Raw genomic sequence first — 12,167 nt, 5'->3', positions numbered from 1 at the left:
GGAGAGATGAATTTGGAATCAGGAAGATTCTACTTAGGATCCAGCCTTAGACCCTTACTAGCTATGTGACCCTTAAACTCTTTTAGTCTTAGTATGAGAAGGAGCTGCCCCCTGGGTTGGATGGGGGGAGGGGGAAGTACTCACTTGGGCTGGAGCTTATGGTAGGAGTAATATGAAAAACCATGTTTTTTGTACTCTCTAAGTGTTGTAGCTTCAGGACAGAATCCTGTTTGCCCTACCCTATGTATGATTTTGCTGGGTGCCATTGCCTATTTCTGGGTCAACATCCACGTGGAAAGCCAGATGGTCTTTATTAATCTCCAATTAGCTATAAGAAGATAAGACAGAGATTCTGAGTTTTGGCATGCTATCATTGATGACTGTAGAAATCTAATGAATCACTTTCTTGGCCTTCAGGTTCCCCTATGTTAGAGGATAAAATCCATAGTTAATGTATTCCACTTTAGTGGAAGAAACTTGATCTATATTGTATGTCTTGTGGTCACCCATGCTGACCACACCGCACACCAAATAATAAAAGTATTCTTTCAGTAAGTCAACAGTGGATCTCCAGCACAAGATCCTGTTGACAACTTTAGGTGTTACACCACTAAATCTTGGGGCACCCTGACCAATCCAACAAGTTGCTTGTGGAGAGACCAGGCCTTTTCACACATTTGGATATAAGAGAGGAGAGCATAGCTGTGGAGCCCACTTTCCTCTCGGAGGAGAGGTCTCCAAAATGGGTTATACCAGAGGATTCATGGGGATGGAGGAAGAAAAGTAGCCCCACATTGCTCTATGCTTACTTCCACTTACAACAAGCTACCTCTCTAATTCTAAGCCCAACCTCCAAAGTCCACTTTCTCTGACCCTGCCTTACTTCTTGCTCCCCTACCCACATCAAAAAAGTTAGAAATTTACTACTCCCCAATAAACCCCTTTTTATAATTGGTGGATGGAATTGAAAAATGAGTATCACAATTTAGGAGGGGATGAGTTCTAGAATGGAACCAGGTCTGGCTGCATCCTTGGGTCTTATCCTAGTCACCACTATGGTCCTAGTTCTCCTCCATAGCACAGAACTACCTTCTGTTAGAAGTTCTAGTTGACTGTTAGGATAGTGACTGGCCCTGAGATATAGGGAATTATCAAGTGAGGAAACACCCTCCACTAATGCAAATTAATACTTTCTCTGAAGTTAAAAGATTGTAAAGGACTTCCTGGAGCAGAAGTGTCAAAAACATGGCCTGTAAGAATCCCAAGTGAGGTACAAATAAGATTTAAATTTAATTGCAAAATATTTAACAAAATAAAATAAAACATAATATTACATTTTTAAACCAAGTCAATACATTATCTGAAGGGATTCTTATTTGTAGGTTAGTGGGCATCCCTACCCCTTTTTTATTTGAATTTGACATCATTGGCCTAAGAGATTGAGATGTTAAATGGCTTGTCCAAAATAACATAACCTAATAGAAAATGTGTGCCAGGGAAGATATGATCTCAGGGCTTTGAATCAAGCCTTAGAAACCAACTCTTCATTCACTAAGCAGTGAACCTCTTAAGCAACAATGTGTTTGTGGTATTTGGGACCTCTGGTACTTTTAAATCTTTTCCAAAATTGAAGTCATTATTTTTCCCCCATCTTGTTCTTCTTCTTAACTTCTCTATTTCTGTTAAAGATTATCCTCCTAGTTACCCAAGCTCACAATCCAGGTGTCATCCTTGAGTCCTTTCTCTCTTTCATCCTCTTATCCAATCTCTTGCCACGACCTGTCAACTTTATCTTCACGGCATCTCTTGAATATTTCCCTGTGTCCCCCATTGGTGTCTCAGTGCAGGCCTCTTCATATCACACCTGGACTATCGGAAATAACCTATTGATTAGTCTTTTTATCATATGTTTCCCCTACTTCACTCCATCCTTCACTCAGCTACCAAAATGATCTTTCTCAAGCACAAAGTTTATCTTGTATAATTTAAAATCTGGTAGTACAAATTACTTTTCTCTATTTTTCCTTTTTTTTAAAAAAAGTTCCTTGATGTTCTAGTTTTATTTCTTTTTTTGTTTTAAAAATTGTTTCTAAATATATCATTCCCTACTCAGTGAAGCTTCTGGTTTTTAAAACAAAGATTTTAAAAGAAAAAGATAACTCAGTAAAACCAGTCACAATGCTATGTCTGATAACATATGTCATGTCCCATACTCATACTTCCTTATGCTCTCCCGAGAAGCACATTTCCCCCAGCTTTTCTCAGAGGCTAAAATGAATCATTATAATTTCATGGTATACAGATTTTTAAAACTGTTCTTTCACTGTATGTTTTTGTAGACCTCATTATAGATTGCTTCCTGGTTCTACTAACCTCACTCTGCATCAGAACATATGGTCTTCCCATGTTTCACTGAATTCTTGGCCACATCCTCCTAGAAGGAAACACGATCAGACACAGGTTTCTGGAGACTCAGCCTAATAATCCTCAAGTTACTTTCCACTTGGAGCATCAGGTGTATTTTATTTAATTAGTTTTTCTGAGCATAGATCTACTTGAAGGAAGAATCATTCTTGATGCTGGCTGAGTCACTCTTTAGGTTCTGTGGCAAATGAAGACAATTTCTATGAACTCTACTCACTCTGCCTTCCTCCAAAATGTACAAAACTCTCCTCATGCTTTGTTCATTTGATACTGGCAGACTTGTGGTTTGGGTGAGAATGTTTTTGGAATTAAAAGACGTTTGAATCTTATCTTTGTCACTTATTGAATCCTTGGGCTTCGGTTTACTTTAATTTAAAATATATATATGAAAGTCTTCATTTTCTTCAGTACATTTATGTAGAGAATAAGCTATTTAAGTGAGTCACACTTGAATACAAAAGATTTTGCTTCTATATTGAGTTTTTTTAGGGGGCAAATCTGTTCATTGAATTCGAGTTAATATTTGTTTTTGCTTGAGTGTCGTCATGATTTCAGGATTATTCATGATTTCAGGAAATGATCCTGTTTGGAAACATCTTCTCAGGTAGATCCTTCTAGGGATGTCAGTGAGCCCCATTTGTCCAGCTCAGATCCTTAGAGAAGCAAAATTTAAGTAGTTAAGAATATAATGTGACCTGCTCAGTGGCACAATGACAAGAATCCTGAGCCAGGAATCAGGAAATTTCATCTTCCTGAGTTGAAATCCAGACTCAGACACTTACTAGCTGTGTGACTTTAGGCACATATTACCCAGATGAATTCCTGATCCTTGTTGGGTAGATGAAACAAGATATTTGTATAGCAACAGTGCCTGGAACACAGTAGTATAGAAATATTGATTCTCTTGCCTTCTCTCTCTGTATATTTACACACATGCACACATAGTAATATATACATGCATAATATATATGCTATATTTTAACATAATTGATTTCCTTTCTATTCTTTAATATTTTATGTTATATATTTGAAAACATTCTAAGGGGTACCAGTCTGCCAAAGGGGTCCATGACATAAAAAAGTTTAACAACTCCTGCCCTAAGATTATAGATAGATAGAAGATTTATTAAGTTCATACAATATGCTAGGCACTATGGTAAATGCTTTACAAGTATTATGTCATTTAATCCTCACAACAACCCTAAGATGAAGGAGGTATTATCCCTAATTTAGAAAAGGGGAAACTAGTGCCATACAAATCAAATTCCCAAGAAATTATTTTACAGATCTAGAAAAAATAATAACAAAGATCATCAGAAAGAACAAAAGGTCAAGAATTTCAAGGGAATTAATGAAAACAATATTAATGAAGGTGGCTTAGCCATGCCAGACCTAAAATTATATTATAAAGCAACAGTCATCAAAACCACTTGGTACTGGCTAAGAAAGAGTAGTGGATCAGTGGAATAGGTTAGGTTCACAATAGTCAATGATTATAGTAATCTAGTGTTTGACAAACCCAAAGGCCCCAGCTTTGGGGATAAGAACTCACTTTTTGACAAAAACTGCTGGGAAATTAGAAACTAGTATGGAAGAAATTAGGGCTTGACTCACACCTAACATCACATACCAAGATAAGATCTAAATAGGTTCATGATTTAGACATAAAATGATATTAGAAGCAAATTAGAAGAATATAGGATAGTTTGCCTCTCAGATCTGTGGAGAGGGAAGGAATTTGTGTCCAAAGAAGAAATGGAACTCATAATTGAACACCAGATAGATAATTTTGATTATATTAAGTTAAAAAGTTTTTATACAAACAAAACTAATGCAGACAAGATCAAAAGGAAAGCAATAAATTGGGAAATCATTTTTACATTTAAGGGTTCTGATAAAGGCCTCATTTATAAAATATATAGGAAATTGACTCAAATATATAAAAATTCAAGCCATTCTCCAATTGATAAATGGTCAAAGGATATGAACAGACAGTTTTCAGATGAAGAAGTTAAAACCATTTCTAATCATATGAGAAGCTTCTCTAAATCACTATTGATCAGAGAAATGCAAATTAAGACAACTCTGAGATACCACTACATACCTGTCAGATTGGCTAAGCTGACGGGAAAAAATAATGATGAATGTTGGAGGGGATGTGGTAAAACTGGGACACTGATACATTATTGGTGGAACTGTGAACAGATCCAGCCATTCTGGAAAGCGATTTAGAATTGTTCTCAAAAAGTTATCAAACTGTGCCTGCCTTTTGACCCAGCAATGTTACTACTGGACTTATATCCCAGAGAGATCTTACAGGGAAAAGGACCCACACATGCAAATGTTTGTGGCAGCCCTTTTTGTAGTAACTAGAAACTGGAAACTAAGCTTTAAAAATTAAAAAAGAAAAGGGGAAAGTGAGGCAAACAGGTTACATGACCAACAGGATTACACAGTTAATTAGTTCTTGAAACAGGCTTTGAACTTCCTGACTTCAATATCTTGCTCCCTTTAGCAGAAGCAGACATGGTGCTGACCATCTTTGGGATAGGGAATTTTCTCATCTAGGAATTCCTTGTATCAATAATATTACAGCTCTGGTCCTCTTATTATTTAACATTTTAGTCCATTTACTTAATGTAATTAGTGTAATTAATGCAAGAGGAATTAACCAATCCCTAATATTCTGTGAGAATTAGTTAATTTTTTGTGTCCCTGTCCTGGATCAATTAATTTAATGAAAATCCACACAGAAAATGAATGATAAAAATGAAGGTACGTCTTTTTGGGAAGTGTGGGGGAATCCTGAAAAGGAGGATAGACTCAGCATCCAGCCTTATTTAATGTTTGTTAATTAATTGTTAAGTTGGAGTTGTGTCTAGTATTCCAAGGACAGTAGAGGTAGTATGCCTTTAAAAAGTGAGAGTTCTGGAGAAAAACAGTTGAACTTAAAAAATAGTTCAAAGTAGGACTTTTACGTAAAAGTTGGACAAATTAGAAATAAAGTTTTAAAATGATAATCCAGGGAAAAGTAGAAATGCTGCTAAACTGCTGAATGAGTACTTGGATTAGAAATCAGATAACTTCAGTTCAAGTTATTAGTCTTGTGACCTTGGGTTTAACTTCCCTCAGTTTCTTTATCTTTAAATTTAGAATTAATGTCTGTCCTGCTTTTCACTTCAGTTAAGTCATAGATCCAGGCTTTATTCCCATCCTTTTTAGTCCAAAGGCTTCTGTGAATCTCAAATAAGACAATGTATATAATTTTTTAAGGCAAAGCTGTATACAAAAATACAGTGCCATTGCTATATGAAATTATTACATCATAAAACAGAGAGTCTCTCTTTCTTTGACATGAATATTGAATTTGAATACTGAAGTCAAAGTTAGTACTTTACACAAACCACACAAAAGAATGGTAATAGTGAAATGTTGAAGACCAAATTTGGAAAACTATTTTGGGAAACATGTTAAAATATTAAAAAGGTAAAAATAATCTGTGAAGAAAACATCACTATTTCATACTGTGAAATGAGTGATGTGACAAAATATATTTTAAAAGAATATTTAGGCTGAATATTAGGGAAATCTCTAACGTTATTATTTTTGTGTGTAGCGGAATTGCTCTTTCTTTTTGCTAAGGCAATTGGGGTTAAGTAACTTAATGTAACTTAGGAAGTGTTAAATGTCTGAGATCAGATTTGAACTCAGGTCCTTCAGATTTCAGGGCTGGTGCCCTAGCCCCTGAGCCACCTAGCTGCCCCAGAATTGCTCTTTCTCTAACTTTTTAATTTATTACCTTCATAGTAAAATAACTGAGGTTTATCTTGTCATATAGACAATGTTTGCAAGCCTAGTAATATTGAAACTAACAGAAAGCTTGATTCCTGAGAACTCTACATCATTTCAATTACTAAACATTCTGCTGCGGGCTAGTGCCAAATGGTCTGTAGCTTAACATGAATTTTGGTAACAGTAAAGTTGAAAAAAGATTGAAATTTCAGGGAAATTAAGCCTAAATTATATTTGTTAAGGCAGTGAAATGCAAATTATATTTGTTAAGGCAATTAAATGTAAATCCTAAGGTATCTCTAAAAGTATTTTGAAACATTTCAACTGTTAGGTCCCTTTCACATGTTTTTCAGTGTTTTAGATGCATTTTAGAGAGTCTTGGAAGCCCTTGCAGAAAACATTTTTGAAGTTCTTTGCTACATATATTTATATTCCATATATATATATAAATATGTGTGTATGTATATAAATAAATAACGTGTTGACAGCGACATGGCAGTGGGAAACCATGGGAAGGTTGCTTCGGCAGATCTTCAACAGATGGTTCTTCCCATCCATTCCCTTCTCACAGGCAAACATGCTGAAGACATATTTGGTGAGCTGTTTAATGAAGCCAACAACTTTTACATCAGAGCAAATTCTCTTCAAGACAGAATTGATCGTCTTGCTGTCAAAGTTACCCAGCTGGATTCGACGGTGGAAGAGGGTAGGTAATTGCACGAAAGCAATGAGCCAGAAGCGATGCTGACAAGACGGTAGTAATTAATTACAGCACAATTACAGCTTTTCCTTAGGGTAGTAGGTTGATCGTTCATTTTGTCTTTTTCTAGGACATTCTGATAAGAAAAGAAATGTACAACATTGGGTTAATTAGGAAAGAATTTGGAAAAAAAAGATGTGTGTGTGTGCTCTGATCCAATTCTTTAAAAAATCCTCCCTAATGAAAATTTTCTCTTTTAAAGGATTTTAAATACAAAAGCTTATCCATATCACCCATCTCATCCAGAAATCCTATTTTATGCTATAAGTAATAGCCTTAAATATTCTTACACCTGGAAACTCATCCGTATTATCTAGTCGCTTTAGCAGTAGAGATAGTAGGTGTCCTTTTGAGAAGAATGACAGCAAGAAAATTATGTGCATTATAGTATGGCAAACTGAAGACTTCCAACTGATTCATCTTTTGTCATTAAGTGTTTTTGAATAAGTGTTTTGGTCATTTAGTGTCTCTCATACTTCTTAACGTGACAGATATTAGGTGCTTTTAGACTTCTATGTTTTTAAATAATGTTAATACTTGCAAGGGCTGTGCCATTACTGATGTTTTTATGTTGGGCCCCAGTGACTGAAATTGTTCACTAGGGCAGTTGGCACAAATTTAAAGCAACCAATATTCCTTTATTTTAAAAAAATTGTATTATCAGAATATTTCCTATAAAAGATTATATTAGAGAAAAGCCCTAACATCAAGAAAAGGCCTATAATATTCCTCAAATTTAATTTTATTAAAAATGTTTATCCTAAGTTGTTTTTGCTTTTATATTGCTATGTATGCACTACATTTCATTCAAGCAAAGTATCTCTTGAACATTCATTTACTGAGGACATGCTTTTATTCATTAAAGCAACTAAAACAGCTAATTTAAGAAACTAAACTTTTCTTTAAAAAAATGTAAAATGGGACACAAAGGCATTAAGAAATCCTTTTCACTCCCTTTATGCCTTTATGAGTCTCTTGATCATATTGCCTTTCCTGTCACCCCTTCTTCCTGTTATTAGACTTGTTTGCCCCTTTTATAAAGAAATATATAGCAAAGTTTAATTAAAAAACTTTTTCATGGAATTCCAGCTTTTGTATGCTTTTGGACTTTATTTATTTATTTATTTTTGCTGAGGCAATTCACCAATTGCCTAGGGTCACACAGCTAGGAAGTGTTAAATGTCTGAGATCAAATTTGAACTCAGGTCCTGCTGACTTCAGAGCTGTTACTCTATCCACTGTACCACCTAACTGCCCCATGGACTCTTTTTTAAAAAAACATTTTTAAATTTCTTTCTTTTGTTTTCTTACCACTTGCATTTCCACCCATACACTTCCATTCCTTTTCTGAAAGAGTTTGCATCTATTACAAAAAAATATAAAAGAAGGGGGGGGGGGAGTTCCTTCTAGGACATGTTAAAAACAATTTCTTCTCAATATCCAATTTGTTTTTGGAGGCCAACATGAAATTTATAGAAATATATGAGAATCAATGCACTGAAGTTTTTATTTTTCTCCTTAAGAAAAATGCAGCTTTTTTTCAATATTAGAAAATTACAAAATTCTTTTGTCTGCCTTTTAAAATATCTAAATTTCCTTTTAGAAGATAAAAATTTGAAGAATAATTTAGGAGCTTCAACTATCAATAAAGAACTTTGATCTTAAGTTATACTACAACTGATTACTTAAATTGTTGGAAATCAAACTATTTTTACATATAGTCTCAAGTTCTTTGTTGCTATAGTTTCTTCTGGTGCAGTAGAAACCACATGAAAATAAATATGGCGATCAGGATTTATGAAATCCTGAGCTGAATCTTATTTTAATAGCCCTCAACCCCCCATTTTTAAAATCACCTTGTAGTTAGATTTTTATCATAATGATTTTATTGATCATTTTTGAGCCTGATAACTTCCTGTAGCATTTTAATATAATTGGTGTATGCAGCCTCCTTTAATTTTTTCTGCTTTGTGTTTGCAGCAAAAAAAAAAAAATCCTGTGCATGTTACTAGTAGAGAACCATATTCCAATTATCTAAGTAAATATTGGTTAGTATTTGCTGTTTGAATAGATTTATTCCCTGGGCAACAGAATTTGGGGCAAATATATCTATTGTTCTGGAGACTAAACTTCATACTGATTCCTCTATTTGTGTGTGTGTGTGTGTGTGTGTGTGTGTGTGTGTGTAGAATTTCTGACCATTTGTCCAATTCTACATCTATTTAATGATATTAGTAAGAATGTAAGCTTAATTGAAAGAAATCTATTACCATTTTCTCTATTAAAAAGTTACACATACTTAAACCCTCACACATACATATTAACAAGGGTTATTTATACAGTGAAAGGGTATGGCATGCCATGAGTCCTTGCCTTGTGATTGGTTTTAATGTGCAATAACTGAATTCACTTAAGAGTGAAAATAAATGTGTTCTCTGCTAACCAGACTTTTTTTGGATTTTTCAACAGTATCACTACAGGATATTAACATGAAGAAAGCATTCAAAAGCTCTACAATACAAGACCAGCAGGTGGTTTCCAAGAACAGTATTCCCAATCCAGTTTCTGACATTTACAATCAGAGTGATAAGCCGCCTCCCCTGAATATACTTACACCTTACAGGTACCGATTTATGTAACCATAAAGTCTATTGTACTTTTTTTATTAAAAGTCTGCTTTTAGGTAATGAATAAGTATTATGAAAAGACTCATTTAACTGTGTAGAAACTCTTCTTTGAGGAGAAATTCTTTTAGGTGACAACCTAACATCCTTCCCAATTTCTTGGATTGTTACAAAGGGACCAAAACATAAAGACATTGGAAAGCCTTGAATACTTGTTGTATAATTTCTAGTTATCAGCATGCTTGTTATCAAAAGAGTGAGTCCTGGGTTTCTTTAATAGAAATGATTCATTTGTCAGTAATAGTGTGTGGGCTTTGTACTTACAATGTTCCAAGACAATGTAAAGGCAACTACATGATTCAGTTACCATACAGCAAACAATTGATCTGTCTCCACATTTCAATGCAGACACATTTATCATTCTAGACAGCAGAGTATGTTATGCAATATTACAGGTTTTTTGATCAACAAGTTAGCCCATCATAATTATATTACATTGCAGCATATAATTTAGGCCCAATGCAAAATGAACCCCAAGGAAATTAATGCTGCCTAACCACCCACTGCCAATGCATTCTTTCTTTCCCCCCCTCATTTTCCTCTGTACAATTTAGCCATCTTATTTACCCCATCAATTTCAATTTTTTGAACTAAATTGCCATAAGGGTTACTCCCTTGTTTAGAGGTACAGTAAAGTAAAATTTTACTGAGATAGAATACTGCTGCATAATATACTGTGATTCTGTAAAATTAATTCCTATTTTATACAGAGCATTTAGGCCCTGGGAGATATAAAAAGTTCAGATAAGATACTATCAGTTCAATTAGGTGAGCATTTATTTAGGATCTAATATATACAAAATCTATAGTAACCAATGGGAATACAAAAATAAAGAGTGACGTTGTCTATGTCTACAAGAAACTTACATTTTTAGAGAAGGGGAATATGACATGTATATAAATTAAATATAATAAAAGATAGAAAATGCATTGAAGCAAAGGGAGATCTAAGCCAAATCCTCTTGGAAAATTGAGGAGGAGAGCAACGGAGCGGTAGTGAAGGGTGACCTCATGGAGAATACAGAATCTTGAGACTTAAAGGATGAAGAGGATTATTAATTAGCAGCAGCAACAACAACAAAACCTTGGAAAACCTTCAAAGGCTATGTGAGAGATAGTGCTGTAATATCCAAGAGGGCCAGGGAAGAAGAGAAGACTTGGAAATAAGGAATAGGGGCAAACAGTAGAAAGGAAAATAACTTATTTAGGAGATGGCGCTCTCTGACTGAAAGTAGGTGAGTAGAAAAGAAATTCTGTCTGGTGGAGATGCTTCTTTGGGAAGTTTATACCAATAGCGAGCCCTAGCTTCCCACAGCTCCTTAACAATCTGACCCTCATCATTGATTCTTCAGATCTGAGAATTTCAAATCCAATTAGGCTGCTATAATGACCATTATTTATGTCAGCATCATTAGTCAGACATCTACCTTGCAGTTTCTTCTTTTGCTTTGTCCTTCATTCCCTAGGTTCAGAAGAACTGAATGGTTCTCAGATCATAGGGACTACTGTTAGTGATTTGGATTTACTCATCTTCATTCTCTGTTGTTAGGGAATATGAGTGGAAGGGGAAGTCTAATACAAGTCATAGGATTAGGGACTGTGAGGATCACCAAGGGTGCTTAGGAAACTAAAGTCCCGAGAATTGGGTCAAATTATTTGTGTAAGGTAGTAAACAGTAGAACCAATATTCAAGCACAGTACTCTCTCTACTTCACCCCAAGCTGCTTCTCCATGACACGTAAACAGCTCTCCCTCTGCCTTAAAACTTTGAGTTGATCCTGTTGTCCCCTCAAGCTATCAGGCTACATATCTCTTGCCAAACTCCAAAAAGAAGCTTTGTGTAAATTTCTCTCATTTCAAAGTATCATCTTGTTCTATTCATCACAGCCGAAATCCTAGAAAAAACGAGTTGCCTCCACTTTTGAACCTTCTACATCTCAACCTCATGCAATCTGACTTCTGACTTGACTATTCAATTGACACTGCTCTTCATTGTTCCCAATAATATTACCAAGCCTAATAAATCAAATACTTTATAATTGTCTTCTTTCTTATCTACTCACTAGCTTCGAACATTGAGGTCTCTATATCATCTCCCTCGGTATTCTTTTCTCTGCATCCTTTTGATGCCGCTTTCTCCTCGTTCTCAGTCCCCTTTCCTAGATTATTCTGCCCCAGGCCCTTGGAGTAGGTCAGACTTCTGTCCAAAGGCCTTTGTTGCTCTCTGGCCACACTCCCTCACTGATCCCAGGAGCACCCATAGCTACATTTCCAGCCCTCATCCACCTCCCCTTTTAGCCACACACATACACATCTTGTCTAGTAAACAATTTTACCTGAATGTCCCATAGACTATTAAACTCAGTGTTTCCATAATAACTCACTTTCCCCTTCAGACTCTTTCCTCATTTTATAATCTCACAGTATCCTCCATTTCATTGCTCATGTCTAATCAATTATTAAGTCCTATTAGTTTTACTACTATATGTCTCATACTTTTTTCTTCC

At 35.3% G+C, this 12,167-nt stretch overlaps 1 protein-coding gene across 2 annotated transcripts in view; it reads left to right on the top strand.

Moving 5' to 3' along the window:
* WASF3 (WASP family member 3) overlaps positions 1–12,167 on the top strand; it is a 179,110-nt gene that overhangs the window by 147,917 nt on the left and 19,026 nt on the right. For both annotated transcript variants that reach the window (XM_012545203.3, XM_031960763.1), the window contains exons 4-5: positions 6,788–6,922; positions 9,446–9,599. In XM_012545203.3, coding sequence (XP_012400657.1) covers positions 6,788–6,922; positions 9,446–9,599 — 289 coding nt within the window. The remainder of the gene's footprint in view (positions 1–6,787; positions 6,923–9,445; positions 9,600–12,167) is intronic.

The sequence above is a fragment of the Sarcophilus harrisii genome, chromosome 3, assembly GCF_902635505.1.
Source record: "Sarcophilus harrisii chromosome 3, mSarHar1.11, whole genome shotgun sequence".
Taxonomy (NCBI): Eukaryota; Metazoa; Chordata; class Mammalia; order Dasyuromorphia; family Dasyuridae; genus Sarcophilus; species Sarcophilus harrisii.
The sequence above is the reverse complement of the archived record's forward strand: the minus strand, read 5'-3'. Positions and strand labels throughout refer to the sequence as shown.